The 21,701-nt window shown below is 37.5% G+C and overlaps 1 protein-coding gene across 5 annotated transcripts in view; it reads right to left on the bottom strand.

Moving 5' to 3' along the window:
* The window catches only part of syt7b (synaptotagmin VIIb), a 97,934-nt gene that overhangs the window by 22,628 nt on the left and 53,605 nt on the right, over positions 1–21,701 (bottom strand). For 3 of the 5 annotated variants that reach the window (XM_020713656.3, XM_011489545.4, XM_020713664.3), the window contains 2 exons: positions 16,777–17,121; positions 10,479–10,601 (listed from right to left, as the gene is read on the bottom strand). In XM_020713656.3, the coding sequence (XP_020569315.1) occupies positions 10,479–10,601; positions 16,777–17,121 (468 nt within the window). The remainder of the gene's footprint in view (positions 1–10,478; positions 10,602–16,776; positions 17,122–21,701) is intronic. The other 2 variants (XM_078945167.1, XM_020713661.3) reach the window with 1 other exon arrangement.

Below are 21,701 nucleotides of genomic sequence, written 5' to 3'. Positions count from 1 at the left end.
AATACATTTTTTAATGCAAGTTATGTATATTTGTTTTTACAAAAATGAAGGCTAAAATATTTGAGCAGTGTTCTTAAATTTGAGAATTTGATCCAATAATCGTCAAAATTTGTGCTTGGTATGTTATTTATATTTGAAGTTTGAATTTTAACAAAATTGTGTCATCCTTTGTCAGATTTGATAGAAAGTTAAGTTGATATTCCCAATACTCTAAGTAAGGGTATGAGGACTGTGCACCCTATAGAATTTGCAGCAAAGTCTTGGCTTGTATTGCATGATACTGTTATGCCTTATAGAAAGCATTGCACATTCAAAAGCTTTGTAAAGTCAATGTTTATGAAATATTCTTGGGCTGCTGAGGTCTTTGGAGTTTATTCATTTATTTCCCTCTTGCATCTCTGTGAGAATCTCTGAGCTCATTAAGATGCAGCTCTGCAGCGCAGGTTCAGCTTTCTGAGATGATAATAACACAAACAGTCTCAGTGCCTCCATCATCTGCAGGTGGATGATTATGCTCAGTCCACTGCAGGGTCTACAACCGTGATCTTTCTTACATAATGTGGCGCTACACAAAAACAATCAGGGCTTTACTTTAACAGAGTCAGATGTGCTACATTTTATTAGACACTTCATTATGACCACTTTGGTGTCTTTAGGTTTCACTTCAGAAGCTTTTAAATATAAAAAAAATAGGTATTTCAGGTTAAAAGCTTGAGGTGGTCCGTTACATTCTGTGCTTGTGTCCAAACCTTAAGGGGGCAATTTAAAAAATGTCCTGCTTCACCATCAGCATGTACCAAAGCTCTTGAAATATGCAGGAAGTTGGCCAATGTCTAAAACAACCTAATGTCCAAGTAAATTACAGCGATTTTCCATCTTTCATTTTTATGAGTCACGTCTTTGAAAAAGATGTGTAGAAATGGTATTCAAAACAAACAGAAAAAAACACGAATAAAAAAAAATATTGACCTTGCAAAAAAATCCTGAACCACGAACACATTTTGTGAAGTGAAACATCACATTTTGAGATTTACCATTTACGGTACTGGGATGGCTTTCGGCAGAATAGACCAATAATGGATTATTGTCCTTTTGTCTGCTCAAATAGGCTACATTGCAGAGTGGTCATCTTTTGTTTCCAACCAGCTTATGGCTTTGAGTGGAAACAGTGTGAATTAGCATAGAACCTGATAATGGTTTTGATTCAGTCACAGGTGTGCATTAATCAGAAGCCCATAGGTGAATGTCAGAATTGTTGTTAATCTTTTGTTAATATTTTCCAGACAGCAGATTTGTATCGTGCAAAGCTTTAGATTGTTAGCCATTAGTAAGGGAGAGGCTGATATATCATACAGAATTTAAATTATTGCAGAATTTTGTTAAATTTATAGAATAAAAAAAATAACTCCTACATACAACTTTATGTATCTGAATAAAACACATACAGACCACTAATAAAGAGTGATAAACATGACTGAAAAGATTTGGCAACATGAAGAGAGTTGATTTCTTGTGTGTGAAACATTTGGGATCTATGTCCAATATTGTTAGATGGGTTCACAGTGTTTTGGGGTTCTTACCAGAAACTGTAGTAGACTGTAGTTTAAAACCCAAAGTTGCACACATGAATTAGGATTAGAACCCATCAATCCTTACTATGAAAGATTTTGAACATCCTAAATTTAAAATAAATACCTTCTGCTGCTCCTTTCAAGAAAATAAAAAAGACAAATGTCTGCATTCCTGGTTTGAGAGTAAATAAATGGAAGTTTTATCCATGTGTTGGTTGGCCACACGTTTCACCTAATATGGTTAAGCAATACATGGAGAAAGTGGAGAGAAGAGCTTAGAAACTGTTCCCAGGTACTGCTTCCAGACAGGTCAAGATCATAATCCTGGACTAAAAGCCTTTATAGGACATTTCACTGTAATTCTGTTGACAAAAGCTTAAAAATTACTCATTAGAGATCAGCCCAGCCTTCCTGGACTATTTGGTGATCATTGAAGAGGTGTTTTCATGGGAAAGTGTACAGAAAGCCTCCACACACAAATCAGTACTTGCTCTGCCATTCCAATCCCCTGTTGCAGCACAGTGGGATCAGAACCTTGCAGCATAGAGCCCAAGGCATTACCGCAAGGAAAACAGAGTAACAAGTTACAAGTTCTTTGTTAGTTTGTTAAGTTGACCCCTTTTATGGGCCCCTTTAAATCTGTAATGTTTGGTCAGTTGGACCTTGTGAATTTTGTTTGACGTTAAAAAAGGATTTATTTTTGGACTAAATACCTGTGTTCTTAGTTGTGATTGCCTGGTTCACCACACCAAGAAAGTCAAGCAGATTTTGGGCTAGCATGACATTCATTTCAAATCAGATCAAACAATGTATAATCAAAAACCAAAACAAAGAGAACATAGAGTCATTCAAACCGTTCAGAAACCGGTTCACCCCAATACTACAAAAGGGGAACTGTGATGTTGTGGGAGACCACGGTACATGCCAATTATAATTTGCAGACTGAGCAAGGCTTCATAACAAATAGAGGATTTCTCTAGACCTTAAATCTTTGAACAGTTTGCACCAAGCAGCATAGAGGAAGTGAACTCCTTTTCAAGAAACAAAAAAGACCATTCAGCAAATGATCATGAATAGCTTTTTCTTCTTTTTACCTCTAAATGCTCAACACATTTAGAATCAAGACTGATTTAATAAAAAAAATGCTTTTTTTTAGTTCAAATTGATACAATATTTAATTGTTAGCCTGTTTGGTTAATGAAATAAGCTAAGAACGCTTTAAACCATTATTTTCTAAAGACAAATGTTTGCATTTCTTTTAGTCTCCCCATCACTTGTTGACACATCATCATCATGGGTTCCTCCCATGACACTTCTTCGGTTGCTTGGCTCTGTGAAAACAGCCAGAAGCAAACGTGCAGACCGGCACATGGGGCTTATGTAAAAACTACAGAGACAACTGGACGACAACGCCAGACATGATGATGGAGAGATGTTATTAGGTCTGGAAGGGCAGTGGAAAACTTGGCTCACATAGGCCTTCTGGGTAAATGCAAGGTGGTTGGCTGTGATCACAACAAAGTACTAAGCAGACTGTCAAACAACGAATGAAGCAAAGAAAGAACATTGACCAGATGTGAGGTGCTCCCCTTTCTAAAGATATTGCAGTTAAAACAAATAAAAAGGTAATTATTGTTACTTTAACACCAGACAAAAAGGACATCCTCTTAATTTTTCCTTTTTGCTGAACAAGTTTTTTTTTTCTTTCTATCAACCCCAAATTCACAGGTGACCTACTTAATAGACATGAAAGCACCACAGAAAGGTTTCAAGAAAGCTTTAGGCATTTGGAAACTTTCTGGAATTAGCTGCTTATGCTGAGCGTCACCCAGGTTTAACATTAGTCCAGATGAGACAAAGCTGTAAGGCTGAGCACTTTATCCCTCAAATGCTGATCCGGAAGAAGGGGAGCATGTTCAAGAAGCACGTTTAGCCAGATGTTGGCCGGCTGCCTTGTCCACCGTTTGAGGAGAGAGGATAACACGTTTTTAGACATTTGTGGTGTCGTGACTCTGATTAATAACTGACCTGTGAACTGTAGATCTGTTTTTAATGATTTGTGAAAACCACATGGAACACAAAAGTCTAAAACCACATTATGTAAAAAAAATGTAAAAGTCAGAACACAGTTATCTATTTCTGAGTCAAAGTTGTTGAATTTTTGGCTAAAGATTTCCTGGATTGATTTTAGGTTTGTGAATCGGATCGAATCGGATTATTCAAAATGATGCAATATCAATTATGAATCATATCAGCAACCACAAATCATGATGTGAATTGAATTGTTGTTAAAATGAATCATAACTGACCCTTAGTGTGGTTCAGCAACAGTGTCAATGCACACAGACATTATTTAGAAAGTAAGTGACATAAGAATTGTAAAAAGTTGCAAAAAATGGTGAGAATTTAAATAGTGTTTGATATTTAGAGCAGCAGCCAGTTTTTTTGTCCTAATTAGTGTTTGCTTTTGGTGTTTGATTTTAGAAATGTTTCTGAATATCAATTATCTGGTTATGTCATATCCAGCCAGGATGGTGATGGCGAACACAGAACTCTACCTTCAAATCAGTCCAGAGGAAACTAGTGAGTCAGGTGATCACACAGTTTGTCCATCTTTAGTCACAGTCACTGTGGGCAGTGTGGAGTCGCCCTCAAACAGCACCAAACTTAGTCAGTTATCCTGTCTAGCTTTCTGGAAAAAAGCAGTTTTTAGACAAAACCCAGATCACGCAACATTACAATAAAATTAAATGAGATCCCCAGTGATTTCTGCACGTATTTGTGTGATTTCCTTTGCTGTGTACATGGGGAAGTTGCCTGATAATTCAAAGTAACAAGTGCTAGTTAAAATACAGTACAAAAGGTAAACATGCTGCTATTCATGCTGGGTCTAATCTCCTTAAAGCTTCCTAAATCTTTTACATCTGAGTACAGGCACACGTGAACCTGTACAGACACTTCTCTGAGTATCCACCTTTTTTAACACGTTTCGACATTTTTGGATGCTCTGAACACTAAAAAACTTCCGGTCTGAAATCACTGCATGTGAAAAGCAAAAAAAGAGAAAGAAAGTCATGCAAAATCAAATAATCTGTGAAATTCTAATTAAATCCTAATAATTGAAGTAAATGAAAATCCAATTCACCCCAAATTATAAGGTCAAACTGCCATAACTACCGTAATTTCCAGGCTATGGAGCGCACCTGATTACAAATCGCACCCACCCAATTTGAGGAGGATTAACCACTTATTACATACACAAGCCACATTTGTAAACAAGCCGCATGTTATGGCGATGTAACCCTTTTGCTATCCTAGGCACTTTAACATTGGGAGTTGAGTCATCTAGACCAGTGTTTTTCAACCAGTGTGCCGCGGCACACTAGTGTGCCGTGGGAGATGGTCAAGTGTGCCGTGGAAAATTGCCCTCATTACCTGATCTAAAAACATTAACCATCTCCAGGAAATCAGCTCTTTGTTCATCCAAACAGGTCCTGATAAAACACTGAGTAGTTAGGAATATGAAAGATCATAAAATACTTATTTCTTTGTGTTTAACTGATTCTATTAAAGACATTTTGATAAGAATGACGGCAACGCGATTTACCTGCAGCTATAACTGTTTTCTGAAAAGTCCCGCAGCTTTTACTGTCTCCACGACTCCACCAATCATTCTTGAAGGCTTAATCACATGTCATCAGTCTGACCAATCAGAAGTGTTTAAAGTCTAAACTTCCTTGTTCCAATTTAGCTCATAACTCACTCATTTCCAACAAAAACACCAGCTAAAGCTCGTCTTTAGCGGTGTAGCTTTCCACAGAATCCGGTATCAGACCGTGGAACAAGTGAACAAAACCATGAAACTCAGAGACGCAAATGTTTCTGCCGTTTTCTCGCCGTATTCACACTACATCTCCCATGATGCATTGGCTTAAAGGGACAGCGCCTTAGCGTACAATGAGTCGTCCTTGTTACACGGATTGAAACCACAACGAACATACAGTTTGTATGTAACTTAACTTTTATTACATCTTTTAGAAAAAACATCTGCAACTTCCTGCTTTTACTGCCACAATTATCACAAAAATGCACGTCAGATTGGCGGGGGGGGGGCTGTAGATCAAAACAGACTATGAGTTTCTGCTTTTTTGGGGGGGGGGTGCTGGTGTGCCGCGGGATTTTTGTCAAGGTTAAAGTGTGCCGTGGCTTAAAAAAGGTTGAAAAACACTGATCTAGACCCACTAAACTTCGCGCTGAACCTTTTTTCTTCAATGATTTGTGATCTTTACTGGTGTCCATGGATTACATGAAACCTTTTCACATTTATCTAACTTTGTCACGGTAGAGAGAACACGTCAATGTAAGGGTGGGGTCATCTAAGATAGCACAATGGTTAAGTGTTATGTCACCAGTTACTTTTGCCTAAAAACTGAGAGACCACAGCATTCTCAGAAAGGTAGGAGTAATCTGTAGTTTAACCTATCTATTTGAACACACTCACATCTGCCAAACAGCATGGACCTAAATTCAGCTCACAGCTCCCTCAGTTATGGTGTGAAACTTCACACCCAGATTCCCCACTTCCCATGAGTCTTAGGGGTTTAAGGGAGGGCTAACCCCCGGTTCGCCACACAGTGTTGTAGATTGAGGATGTATATGTGCTGAAACCGCGTGCGTGTTTAAGAAGGAGCAGGGAGCTGCAGCGGAAGGCGAGAGCATCTCTTCCCTCCTTCCGCCTGTGACACGGCAGCAATAAGGAAATAACAGGGCTGGTTGAGAAAACATACCAGTAAAAGAGAGCAGCAGTGACTCATAAGCACGCACGGCACACGCTCTCCGCAGCTCTGCGCGGCGCGCGTGCGTGCCTCGGCGCAGCGCATACGCCAGAAGTTTCCTTCCACAACAGTGAAGGAAATTTCTGGCACGCAGCAGACGGGCTTTTCCAAACCCATTGGTGATGGTGGATTTTTTCACACTGCCTTTAACAATTGCTTTTAACTTGAAAGCTGCGTCATATTGTAGTGGCGGTCACGTGCATGTTGGGTCTAATGGCACCAAAGGATTGTGGGATGTTGCTGAGCATGGGTGTTTCTTTTATTGCACCATGACTTAAGTGTCTCAGAGCTGAAGTCAGGTCCATGCTGTTTGACTACTTGTGTGTTTGTCAAAGCAATCGCACATGTTGCTGGACATAAAATTATGCAGGCCGTCTCCCCTCCGAGATTGCTGGCGCGCTCCTGGCGGCCGTTAAATAAAATCATAAAATAGCCACAACTTTTGTCGAAAGTTCGTGACAAAACTCAGGGCTTGCAGTCTGGCAAAAACAGTACTTTTTAATGTCTTTAATTATACAGGGAAGGTTCATCGATAACAACCTGTTCACATTACGTTTAAAAAATCCCACTAGGGTGCTGCTCAGTAAAACCACAGATTAGCCTGTGGCCACGGATTTTATGATTAAGCTTTGCTTTATAGCCCATGAATAAATAAACAACATTTTGAAGCAAATAGACGAATAAGAAAAGGTACTCCTAAATGGTTTGACTTAAAAAAAATTATATAAGTTATAAAGAAGCCTTACATTTGCAAAAACACCCAAAGATTCAAGGATAACGATAATTCTTCACATAAAAAACAAAACAAATTTGTGCCACGAAACAAACACAAGTTTTAGCTTTATTTAACCATCTGTGGTTTGCACCAGTTCTTTTTAGTGTCTGAACATAAAATCATTCAGTCACTGATCATTTATCATTTTAACAAATTAAAAAAATATATTTTTTACTATTTTTCACTGACACACATCTGTAACAAAGCTAGGATAATCTATTTTATTGCTGAGGTAAATAAAAAAGTTTTGCTTCCTTTTTTATTTGATAAAGTAAAATAAAAAATGTCTTTTGTGTTACTTTCAGGAAATTGGAATGTTCAAAGCAAAACAAAGTAATTACTTTGTGATTACTGAGTTTTCAACAGATGTCTTTTACACTAAATCTCTTTCACTGAATCCACAAGCTTGATTGTTTCGCAAAACCATCTGGACAAGGCTCAATAAAAAATGTTTCTAAAGGGGAAGGAACCCACAAGAAAAAATAACTGGCTGAAGAACATGCTTTTTAAAGTCACAACTTTAATCAATCAAGTAAAGCGAGCTCTGCCACACTGGAGCAGTTGGGAAAGGGAGCTGTGTTTGGTTGCAGTTATTACAGCCAAAGCCTGCCTAAGGACTACAGGACACCAACTCAATATTTCTGATCTTGTGAATCTCAAGGGAATTCCGGACTGTTTGAGGTTTCAATTCCTGACAAACAGGACTTTGACAAAAAATGCACCAACATGAGAACTTGCTCCACGTTCTGAGTCTGCATGTTCACTTCTCCCACATAAAACCAAAATTACATTAAATTGTTTTTTTGTCAGGATCACCTCACCTATTTGGAAATGCTCTCTTTTACAGTACAGTACTTACAGTGTACTTAAGTGGTATTTACATAAGATAAGATAAGATATTCCTTTATTAGTCCCACGATGGGGAAATGTCCTTGTTGCAGCTGCAGTACAGGTACAAGAGCAATATATAAAGAAAACTATAAAGTCAATATACATACATACATTTCCAAAAATTGCACAGGATGACCATATAATCAGTTATTACATATATGGTACTTATTGTGTAACTACTGGGTAATTGGTAAATGGCGTATACTTATATAGCGCTTTCTACCTTCTTACGAAGGCCCAAAGCGCTTTACAGTCACAGTCCCATTCACCCATGCACACACACATTCACACACACATTCACACACTGATGGCAGCTCCGCTGCCGAACACTGGCGCCAACCTCCCACCAGAGGCAAGGTGGGGTTCAGTGTCTTGCCCAAGGACACTTCGACACATGGGCGTGCAAGGCGGGAATCGAACCTGCAATATTACGATCATGGGTCGACCGCCCTACCGCCGCCCCACAGCCACCCCAACTTTCAGGGTATTTACATGGTACTTTTTATCGAATTTACTGGGTACATACAGGGTGTTTTCATGGTACTTTTTATGTGACTTACTGGGTACTTACATCTATCATGTTTATAAAAGAGCATTATTGATTGATTTCAAGCATTGCAGTCAAAGCATAAAAAATCCACAGAGATTTATCAAACTCAATACAGAAATGATTAAATAACTACAATATACTTTGCACTTCATCAAAGTCTTTATGCTTTTTACGTTCATTTGAGCTTGTATTGTGATTTTTCTTGCAGTTACAAACACTTAATAAGTCATCCACCATTACCAAACTCTGCTGAAGGAATTTTGACGGACAAAAAGCATGACCCTCACATGTCACCAGTGTAAAATAGACAGAAATACAATAGATTTGACTGCAACTATTGCAGAAATAACTGGATGGAAAAGGTGAGGATCTGGGGCCATTTCCTGTTTTCACGGTGGGTGACAAACTCATGAGTTATGCAAAGGAGTGTGAATCATTCCTGGAACAACACAAAACTCTGGAAGAAAAGATAAATAATATGCAACAAATCTGTTCTTTGGAATGCTCATTTTTCTGTTTTGTTGTGAACTTCAAACTAATTTTATTGTGATGACACTTTGTATGCTGCAGAAGTGCATCATATTAAAGATTGTTGTTTTCACTGCTGTCTTGTTCCTCTTTAATTTGCCACATGTTACAAGAAGTAATCAGGCCAGAATGTGTTTGTACAGTGCAGTTACTTCACCCTTACCAGCAAGTTTGCATTGTCTCATTTGGTAAGGTCAGGAGATCAAGTGTGTATGTACACTGTACGGGAAGGTAATACGTGAACAAAACCCAGCATTTACTACTGAAAGTACCAATTAATAGAGTGGAAATGGGGCTGAATTTCTTTAACAGTCCAGTTTCATTGTACTTAAGGGGTAAGTACCAAGTAATATTCAAGTGAACATGCCCAGCATTTAGTAATTAAAGTACCAAGTAATAGAGTGGAAATAGGGCTGACTTTCTTTTACAGCCCAGTTTCATTGTACTTAAGGGGTAGTTTCTGTGGTAAATTCATGGTAAATACCATAAAACATACAATGAGTGCAGACCTAAAGGTCAAGGTACTTTATTTGTACTTACCTTGTTCTTACATGTGGTAAGTACCACAAAAGACACATTTGCACAACTTGTAAATACCCAGTAAGTATGTTATAAATACCCAGTATGTACCACATAAGTATAAACCAAATAGTACCACATAAATACACAGTAAATACCATGTAAGTACAGAGTAGACACCAAAAAGTACCATGTAAGTACCCAGTAAGTCACATAAAAAGTACCATGTAAACACCCTGTAAGTACCCAGTAAATTCCATAAAAAGTACCATGTAAACACCCTGTAAGTACCCAGTAAATTCCATAAAAAGTACCATGTAAATACCCTGAAAGTACCCAGTAGTTACACAATCATTACCATATAAATACCACTTAAGTACACTGTAAGTACTGTACTGTAAAAGAACGCGTTACCAACTATTTTTACTGTCATATCTTTTATCTATTTGAACATAAATTTCAATTAAACAAACACAACTGTTTCTCACCTGGAAAATAAAACCTGGTTTCACCACTAAAATGACTCCAAGAGCACAAGAAACACCCTCAAGGGCTCACTTCTAAACTCCCAAGATAAGAATCTGACTCAGCTTTTATGTGATGCAACAGAAAAAAAAGATGCTCACTCCATGCTACGGCTTTCAAGATCCAAAGGAGAAACCCAGAGTTCCCAGGTTCAAAAGATGAAAGAGGGCTTTTAGGTAGAGGTGCACATCACAGGATAAGTGGTTGACAAAGCTTTTCTTAGCTTCTCCACTAATTGTGGCATAAAAACCACATCCATCTCTTTTTTCCCCTTCTGTCGTTACCTTTTGTCTGGTGTGGTTTCATTTTCTTTGCCTGTTGGCGCTTCCTGAAGATCTGGGAGGTTGGCAAAGTCATCCTGTTCAGCCAGCCCGATTGCTAGAGACAGAACAACCATCTTCCCCTCACTGGACACAGACAAACAAGGCATCACAAAACCACACAGGTACAGAGTAACAGACAATGGGGTAAGCATTATAAAAGAAGAAAAAATAAAGACGAAAAAGACACAAGACAGAATCCCACCAAGCACACATTCATATCATGTACAAAGAGAAAGTGGGAGAAAGAGTTTTGACTATCGTTTACTGATCTTTCTATAGTGTATCTTGCAGTTCTTTACAAGCAGTTATCCTGGTTATTTCGCAACTTTAACCTTTAAAATAAGAGTGTGCCATATAGAAGTGGAAAACCTGAATTGAAGAAACTCTAACCAGTTTTTACAAATATAAACAGAATTGCAAAAACCCTAAGTGGTCAAACTATGCGTTTCTATTTCCTTTTGTTTTTTTCTTGTGGAGGTGCTTTAAATTCTCAATTTAAAAATAAGTATTTCGCAGAGGAGCCTTTTTTTTTTTTTACTTCTTACAGGATAAATCATCCCCATGTTATTCAGCTACTGTACGTTCCTCTAATAGGATGAGTGATTTGTTCTGGAAAATCAGGTTGTTAAGCCGCCCGATAATGTGTCACACACTGATTAGTTTCTTTACCATGGCATTCCGCTTAAGGTTGAGTTTTGGTTGCACGATTTTCCTCCAAGTGATAAAACAATTAAGAAAAATTGGTTAATTTGCTTTGGCGATAGTGACATTTTACAGCTACAAAGGAAAACTCGTTGACTGTATATGAATTGGACAGAGTAACCCCTCACTCTTGTTGTTCAAAATAGGAAGTGCCAGTTGGTTCTAAGGAGCAAAAATCCCATAGACTTCTATGGAGAATTAAACTCAGTGAATCTTTTTGTCAGAATAACTATTCTTGCTCTGCTACATTTTTTTAACATGTTCTTCCAAGTTTTGTCATATCTTTTCTGTATTGCAAGTTGTTAAATTTATAAATGACCAATCACATGCCTTAATAAAAGTATGTGATATTGTGTCAAACGTTTGAAGCGTTTGATAGATTCTTCTCCCACTTTCAGTGGTGGGGGTGTGGCCTTCCAACAAGCTCACTCCTGATTGGTGAGATTGGTTGTCATAAAAACAATGATCTAAACCAACTCAGACCAATCACTGCATACTGATGTCGTCTGGTTCCGGCATGGTAGCGTACATATCACGAGAAAAAAGGGTAACCCGGAAGTAATCCGGTTTCTATGGGTGACATAACACGCTCTGTCCAGTTCTATTGAAAACTCAAGCATCTCAAAGGTTTCATCGGTTTCTGTCTTTCTGATTTAACTTTTCATTTCAAATCTGTTGACATAGAAAAGCAGCTTCTGTTACTGGTTTTGTCAACTATATTTCTCTGAAATAAAAAACTTTTGAATCTAAAAGAATTGTAAAATGAATGGTTATGAGGTTTCATAGAAAAAAAATCATTGCAAAACAGAAATTGAAAAACAAAAAAAAGAAGGCAAGAGAAATCCATGAAAATTGATTTGGCTTTTCTTGAATAAACTGTAACAAAATAGCAGACTCTCAATTCTCCAAAGTTATTAGTCCAAACATTTCTAAAAAAATTAAAATTAATTTTTGTTACAGTAAGCGTTTCCATCATTTAAAGAGGCCTTGAAAAGAGTAACCTTAGCAAATCAACATTTGCACACTACTAATCCTATGAGTCACAGGTAAAAACATCCTCTTACATTCTATTTATTGTTGTTACTTCCAATGGTTTATTCTCACTTGTTTTAAAGTTATTCCACCAATTATCCTTAATGTTTTAAATGTCCCACTATGCAGACTGTCTCTCCTTCTCAAGTCTGTTTTCACTATTTTACTAGGTTTTTCTCAGTATATGCTGTTCTCCAATTAACATGTAAATGAGTCCTCCTCTGCCACCGTGACACATTTTGCCAATTTTGAAAAAAATAAAATAAAATACAACAGCAACAGAACAAATCAAAGGTTTTGTTTCAGTGCATTTACATCTGCTGTGCTGCTTTCATTGGTGGTGGTGAGGAACACACTTTTCTTTTGATATAGTGTAGGAAATCTCACACCTTTTTTGTTTTCCATTGGATGCAATCTTACTTTGCAAATGAAATTCACTGATTCCGCAAGCTTTGTCCAAACTCATTATCTTGATTGTCAAGCACCTCAAGGGTCTATGCTTGGAACAATCTTGTTTTCCTTTTAAATGAATGACTTTTATAATGTTGGTCAAACATCAATTATCAATTATGTGTTTTGCACAGAATACTCCATAGTTTTACACAAGCAATGCAAAAGTTAAAGAGGGACAAATATTTACATTTTTTTTATTTACACTTTTAAAACTTCTTAAATGTATTTCATTATTAAGCTGCATAAACTCCAGGAAACCGCATAACACTAGTTTTCTTTTTTATGTTTGTCTTTGTTGACTCTATTTGTCTTTATTTTGTGCTGTGTCTTTGCACCAATGGACTGCTCAGTTTGTTTTTCCTTGTAATTCAGGCAGAGTTGCAGATTGTTGCTACAGAGATCAGGTTCATGGCAAACTGACATACACAATGAACAAGCTGAACATATAGTCAGCAGAGATAAAAATATGAGCACACAAAGAAGAGAAACAATTCAGCAGTAGAGACATGTTACATCCACTCTCAAAGTGTTTGATGGTTTAAATCTGAAGTTATCCTCAGTTATAGGACACAACAGGACTAAATTAGGGCACCGAACACGTTTAATTAATGTGTTGTTTGGTATTCACATTTTTTTCTAATCAATTTTAAACTTTTGCTTTATTTCATCAACTTTATTTGATTTGTTAATACATATATGTATTAGTTCAGAATTTTCAACACTTCCAATGCTACAGTATTGTTTTCAATTAAACCATGTCTAATATTAGAACCTCAAGTTTGGAACCTTAGCCTTTTTTGTCATCTTTTAAACATGTCTAAATTTATATAGCACATAATCTGCATGAGAACTGCTGGCCACTACTGTGTGTCCACATGTGTGTTGTCCCGATTAGAGTCATGGGAAAGTCTATCTCAGCTGTCTTCATTGCAAAGGCAGTTACACTCCTTGAACAGGTCACCATAAAAAACTACATCCATATCCTCATCCTCGTGCACTCTCTTTTAAATTTGTGCACAATCTTTCCTTAAAGGTTTTTGAAGAGTTTTCAAAGACATTCTTGAAAAACATGGGTGTCTAACTACACAAAATTAAATTTGCCACAAAATTAAAATGACTTTTTCTGAGGACTCTATTTCAGCTCTATATTATTACAAAGTGTTGGGATTGTTCAAACTTAATTATCTTGATGGTCTGCCTCATTTGGCAAGCATAAATGTTCATCTGAACTCTGGTACGAACTAAACAAGCAATTGGTCTTTCTGAAAATGAGGGCCTCTTTTTATTGGCAAGTGAACCCTGGTGTAGACAACTAAAGAATGCACATAAATTCAGAGGAAAAATTATTTAGAATCCTAAAGACCCACTGAATGAAAATGATGTTTCTGGTGTTTTTACATATTTATGTTTTCTGATGATGAAGGACATAATTAGAACATCATCTCAAAATTGTGTTCATTGAGTATTTCTTCATTCAAATCGTTGTGAATCACTTAAACAGAGAGCTTTCAGAAAAGGGGATGGGAGGGGGGTGTGGGGTTGCTCCGCACCAATGATCCCGCCCACAACTCAGAAGGAATATTTTAGGAGATATTGCCGCTTTGCAAAAACTATGCCCTAGAAAACGACAAAAAATGTTTGATTTTGGCAAAAAACTGCATAATTATAATTAAAAGATCACTGGAAACACTTTCAGAATGGCTCAAAAGATGGTTGTAGTGAGTCTTTAAAAGTTTTAAACTTAGTCTTTCAATTTCTACACTTGAAATGCCTTCAAATGCCTTGGAAAGATCGAGGAGAATTTTATTTTTCCTTTTTTTTTTTAAAAAGTCATGCTTTTTCTTTTATTTCAATTAGTTACAGTTGCTTAATTATTTATTTGTTTTCTTATTACATTCTTTTAGGTTAAGAAAAAATTATGTTAATTATAATATATGAATTATCTCAGCTCTGGCTGGCTGGCTTGTTTGTTTTTTGTGATTTTATATTGGGAAAAACATTTAGGCTCCAATTGAAAGCTTGACTGATACCCAAAGATTTGGGTTTGTTCCTTTCTTCAACGTATCTGCTTCTAAGAGACAAAGTCATGTATGGAGAGCAGAGAACCCAAATATATATTGTTACTTAAGAGACAACCCTTTTATGCTTCTAAAATAAAAAATAAAAAGACTTTTTCCACATGCTTCATTCATAAGCCAGACACTGTGGTTGATAAATGAAAAACTGTCAACTTAAGTAAAACCAATGAGCGAATTCATTGGAATCCAAAGTTTCATAGTTGTATTTCTTGTAGAATTGTCCATGTATTGTAATATTCATCTTCTAATTTGCTTTTGGTAGAGCATTCCTCCACTTACAAGATGCTGTTTTGGAAAATCAATGCTGACAACAAGACAAACAAGAGACAGCAGCCCGCTGGGGAAACGTAAACAACACCAATGCTCATCGATGAGATGAATGAATTTGTCTAGATGACGAAAAAAGACAGGAGCACTCCAACCAAATCATTACCACCTACAGCTGGTCTATTGATCTGAAATGAAAGTGAGGTGGCACAGTGTACCAGCAAACGTGATGCAGCTGCATTTAGCTGTTCTTACACGGATGATCACAAATGCATCATATTAACATTCCCCACAGGGTCAACAACTCATGTGTCTGGTCCAGTGAGATTCAGAAGGAGGGGGAGGAGGGGGACTCCACCGCACTACATATGTACTCATTTTTTTTTTTTTTGAAAAATGATTCAAACAGGCAGCAAGGCCACTGCCTGCAGACAATGTTAATGGGAGGACACGCAAAAACAGCTTTGCTACATGTGCAATATTTGACTCTTTCTTGAACATTGCATTAAGTGAGAAATGGTGCAAATGTCTTAATAGAAACACAGTTTTACCAAATTATATATATCTTTATTTCTATTCACAGTAAATTGTACACTGAAATGTATTCCATATTTTGCAAATGAGTCACGTTGGAGAAGTTACACCTTTTTTTTATTAGACTGCTGCAAAACAATTACAATTTAGGAGTCTACAAAAAAAACATTAAAAGAAAAAGTTTGAACGATGAGGTTAAAGATAAACGATCACACAAATATAGCCATATTAAGAAAATTAAAAATATTTAAAATACTATAATGCCTCTGGCCATGTTGAATTGGGATCACTGAATATGAACTAATGCTTGTTCATCTTCTTTAAAGATGTGATACATGTCCTTCTGTAAAATTAAATGCATTCATTACATTTTTGTCCATTACTTATGACTTCTTCAGAAAGTAACTTTGCTGCTGATGGACAACAAAGCACACCAAAGATGGGTAGTGAACAAAAGATATATTGGTTTAAGAGCTGTATCTTTCAATTGGAAATGAAAAACAAGTTTCCACTCTGCAAATCCAGGACGTTAAAGTTAAGCAATGTCTGATTTGATATAGGGATGGAGGATCAGTATGGAACTTGGAAGGTATTTTAATTAACTAAATGTGAAAGAAACAGAATGAGATTGAACAAAATGTACACTTGAGATGATCAGCCCCACTATGTGGGAAATTAGAGCACCACACAAAACTTTTTTTTAGATTTAAATACTGTCAACTTATATCTGCTTAAAATTACTAGATGCTTAAAGCAATGACAGATGGGCAAACAAAAACCAAAAGCTTCAGATGCATTTGCACTTTTTACCTTATTAAAAACTTCATATATTGGTTTTAGAACAAAAACATGGATTTTGAAAGCAGGGTAAATTGTGATGTTTTGTTTTTGCTTTTAAAAAGTTAATCTTTAAATTAACCTGTTTATGTGCCTGAGTTAGAATGTACCATGTGTAGTTTATGTTTTAGCAAAACTGATAGATCACAATGTCTTAACTCTTCAGTTTATCATTATGTAATCTGGTTTCCTAACATTATCAAAACTATTTAAGTGACTTTAGATGAAAATAGTGCTGTGCATTAGTGACATTCTTCCCTTTCAACAAATTATATATATCTGTATTTGGTTTCAGGAAACTTATCTCTGTTACAATGTCCTACTTAGATCAGATTAGACAAGTTGTTGACACTTACAGGAAAGACTTGACGTCTAGCCCTCTGTGACGGATTTGCTCCATCATGTGGTCCCAGCTGCCAGGATTTGAGCGTGATCGTCCGGCCCCTGTTCGATACCGGGAGGCTCCAGCCGGACTCCCCCGGACCCCCCGCGGGCCCCCACGGTGGCCCCCGCCGCCTGGACCCGTGTGGAGCTGGCCCAGACTTTGTGAGGTGACCGGAGGGTCGTTTGGACCCGGGGGAGGCTGGTGAGTGAGAGGCTGTTGGAGGCTCTGCTGCCGGACCAGAGGACGGGGCCTTGCCACAGCCGAGGATGGGATGTGCTCAAGGGTGGAGGCAGAAGAAAGGGAGGCGTCCCCAAAACTGTGTGGATCACAGGGCCAAAGAGGAAGAAAAGAAATACAAGTAGTCGACCGTTAAACTTTTAATAAAAGCTGCAACACTGAAAAGCAGCTGCAAAATCAAAGTCTAGAGATTTGTGCTGAAATTATAAAGCATGATTACACTAAAATGAAATTACTGAAGACAAACATGGAAAACGAATTTGTAAATGCAGCACAGATTAAAATTGTGATAACATAATACTGAGTGTGGAAGATGAAAGAATAAGAAAAATTAGACATCACTTCTGAGGTTTATTACTTAGAAATAAACTACAATGTAAAAGTTTTTGGTTTCATATTACAGTTTAATCATTATTGCAAAACTGTAAAAAAAAACTACATTCAAGGTAAATCAAAAGAAAAGTATCACTGTTCTTTACTGAACGGAATTGTTTCTGTGTTACACTTCTTAATTAGCATTGACCCACTTTCACCTCCTTGCCTTAATGCCTTTAGCTTCCATCCATCTCTCTCCAAGGTCCTTTCCGCTCCCCAAATGTTTTTCCGACTCTCCTTTCTCTCTTTGCACTTCTTAAGTCAGCTTTCTTATATTCCCTGTTTGTTCTTCTCGCCCCCAATTCACATCTTTTGCATCTCTCTATCTCTACAGCCCTTTCAATCGCCGCTCTTTAAATCTGCTGTCTAATTATTGCTCTGCTTCACTTACAATTCTGTAATAGTGCTTCGCACCTTATCCTCCCCTCAATCACTTCTCTGTCTGATGATTGTGAGCTTGTGCTAAACAGCCCTGTCTGGACCTAATGTTGTGAGGGAGGATTTACTGCCTACACTTGAGTTAAGCGAGCAGAGTTCTTCAGCATTAGCTCGCCTCTAACTCTGTTGGAGGGCTGGAAGACCATCAACCAGAGGAGCAGAGCACGGCTATAGAAAAAAAAGAAAAAAAAATACAAGACAGGCACTTAAATATACATGCACTGAAGCATGCATGTTTTCCCACATATAGACACTCACTGAGATCAAACCATTAGGTTTCTCCTTTGGACAGGCTTTGATTAGAATCTGTCTTTTTTATGCTACATATGCTCACAGACTACGACAAAGCCTTAAAGCGGTTCAGGAGATTTAAAGTTTGTCAAAATCGAGTTCGAAAAGATGAGAAATACTCTCTATTTAGGTGTCTGTGCATACGACTTTGAGAGCTTGAGTGATCCTGGGGTCTGTGCTGTCTGGGGCAAATGCTCCTGCGAGGGTCTTCCATTGCAGGTGACGATTTAAATTTAAAACAAAATCTGCAACGTTGCCTGGACTGTGCCTGACAGCCCAATCTGGACTCTTGAGACATGGGACGTCATCTCGTTGGGAGGAGAAGAGCCTAAGCTTGAGCCAGTAGCTGTACAGAGTGCTCAGCCTTCTTGGAGTCTTTAGTGAACACAATGTCAGAGACCAAGGCATCCCTCAGTTCATGTGGCACCAAGACATCCTCAACAGAAGATCATCTGATTTTGGTCATGTGTCTTTGACAACTGGGGGAATAGAGGGGAGAGCATAAATAAATAATCACATAGTAGCTGGACTTGCCGAAAAAGACCGACCAACTCAGCTGGCCAGAATCTGTCCCTTGGGAAAATTTGGCTGAGTCTATCAAATGGGTCGTCAACTTCAAAGAGAGATCTTTGACCAGGTACCTATGGGGGGGTTGGAGACATTCAGTCAGAGTGGCCCATGTTGTCCACATCTATTGTCTTTGCAGCTGTTTGAAGCTGTGGCTGTAAGGTCTCTGTTGCCTGTTGGAATGGCAATCCAAAGCCTTGGTGGTTAGTGGAAGCAAGTGATATAGTGTCAAACTGAAGAAGGAGTCCTATCAAATTTGGCTGGCCTGTGGGATCCCTGAAGGAGCTGACAGGTACCAGCAGTTCAAACAGCATGCAATTGCAGAGGCAAAAACTTGGGTCTGGATGGAGTCCTGGTAGACTGTGAAAAAGGGATAACCGTTGGTCTCAAAGAAAGTCTGGCAAACTAGTTGGCACCTCAGGAGGAGAAATCTGTTCTCTGCCGACTGAGAGTATCATTGAGAGGTGAAGGGAAATATTTTGACAATCTCCTGAATGCCACAGATGTGCCCCCTGCTGAGGACCCAAAAACAGAGAACACAGAAATGGGCCAGTTCACCACTCAAGCTTAAGTCACTGAGGTATCTCTTTAGCAAAGCACCAGGGAGTGGTTGAGGTCCGCCCTGAGGGCCTCCAGCCTCTGGAGGTTGTGGACCAGACTTAAATGACATCCCACTGTGATGCTGCATGGAAGTCAGGTGTTTGGTTTTTTATTGATGGCAGTAATTCAAACCTGTTCTTGGTGCATTTTGGATTCTGGCAGGGATGCCCTTTGTTACCAGTTCTGTTTATAATTTTTATGAACAGAAGTTTAAGACTCAGCCAGAAGCTGGAAGGAGTTGAGTCAGGGAGCACAGGATTGCATCTTTTTGCATCTTCTTGCATATGATATTCTGTTAGCTTTTTCAAAACCAGATCTTCTGTGTACATTTGAGTTTTCAGTGGACTGTAAAGCAGCTGGGATGAGAATCAGCAAGTCAGAAGCCATGGTCCATCCACCCTCAGGTGGTTGGAGGGATGGATACAATTACTTTTTGTTCTTTTTATTTATGTTCCTGCTAACTGACATGTTATTTAGATTAAAAAAAAATACTGACAGCGATAACAGAAACCCATGATACTGTCAAAGTTGAGAAACATAGAGTTTAAGAGCAACAAAAATGTCAAAAATATGCTATATCATTTAAAATGATATAGCATAATTTTAATAAAATATACAAAAAAATTAAAACAAATCTAGATTCAAATTTTAAAGCCAACATTCCTTACTCAAAATAAGAAGTTTCTACTGTTATTAATGTATTATTAATATAAAATATTAAACATAAAAAGGTGAATGAATTACATAACACCAGATATCCCCCAGTGTAAAGCAGCTTTGGTGTTTGTCCTTAGACAGCTGTTTTAGAACTAAGGTAAATCCCAACATTGCTTTCAGAAAAAGTAAGTTTAAACAGGTATATGTAATAATTTCCCTTTCTAATGTATTGTTGGAGTTTTTTTTGGATAGCAGCAGAAATCTATGATCCTATAAAGCTGCACCTGGGTGCGCTGTTAGCATGTGAGTTGTGAAAGAACTCAACTCACAGACTAACACACAGCTTGTTGAGAGAAAACAATTTCTGCTGCAGTCTCATAACCCTGTAGTAACACTGGCAAATGTTTTGTGTTGTGCTACAAACCCGTTTTTGTAAAAACAGCAAGAGAACTTGAAAAACAAGCCAAAATTTTTGCAGATGTCACTTTTTATGTCAAGTACATTATTTTCTTTATATTTTACCTTTCATTTTTAAAACCTCAAAGCTCATCAAAAGTGCAAAGCAAAAACAGTACATGGGTTATTAAACATAAAAAACATCCAAGACTTAAAATAAATCAAATCAGAAAAAAACAGTCCAAAAAACCCTTTCAAAACAAAACACTTTGTCTTTTTCTGTAAATCAGTTTCCAACTGCATCATCAGTCAGACTTAAGAGAAGAAAACAATCTTTCTCCTAGAAACATTCTTTTTAGACTCCTAAACCTTACTTTTTACTTTAATTTGTCCATTTATTTGACCCAATTAGAGATTAAAATTTCTGATTCAGGATGCCTCATGACAAACATTTCTATAGGAACAGTTATCGAAATTTACTAATATCTAATATCTATAATTGGATACAAAATGGTTCAGTAAATTTCTGATTATTTGTACTGATTATGAGCACTTTTTGTAAAGCATATTGCTTAAAATGAGTCAACTAAGTACATTATCAAAAGAAAAGAGCATGGGTCAAGTTTGGCACACTCATCCTAAAACTGTGAGAATTGAATTAATCCAACATCAAACTCACAGAAAGAAAAAAAAAGACAATGACTTGTTGTATAGACATGCAAATAAAACTGCCTCTATGACATGATCAATATGAACAACAAATAAAAAGGTCAGCTGACAAAATCTCTGCTGCACATTGTTTTTAGCTTCAATCAACAGTCAGTAATATAACTGACATGATAAATTAATACATCTGGCTGGATTGATGGTTGTATTTGCTCCAACATCTGGGGGCCAGTTTTTGTGCTGATACATTTTGTTACCTCATCCAGTGTCATACAGCTGACACTAAATTTATTCATTTTGAAAAAAGTCATCAGCCTTACAGAATCCTTTCTTCAGAGCGATTCCCTGGATGGCTGTAACTACATGTCCTGTCAGGCAGCGTACATCTTTGCTGTCTTCTACATGTATCTGAGTCGCAGCAGTCATTCATATGCCCTGAGCATGAGCTTTCTTTATCTGCCGAATCCCATTACCGACTTAGAGGGTTATTTTCACATTTCATCCTGCTTGAAAGTCAATTAAGATGACTATAAACCTTGAATGATTTTGTAATTAATGAAAGTTTAAGGGAGGGAAAAACAAGGAGAGTGCAAAAACAGAAAGAAACACAGAGAGGGGAGTGAAAGAGAGACAGACAGAGAAGAAGAGAAGTTAATGCCCAAAATAGAA

This window comes from Oryzias latipes, chromosome 3 (genome assembly GCF_053564925.1).
Source record: "Oryzias latipes strain Hd-rR chromosome 3, Olatipes_Hd-rR_3.1".
NCBI classification, from domain to species: domain Eukaryota; kingdom Metazoa; phylum Chordata; class Actinopteri; order Beloniformes; family Adrianichthyidae; genus Oryzias; species Oryzias latipes.
This window is presented reverse-complemented; position numbering and strand designations above follow the sequence as displayed.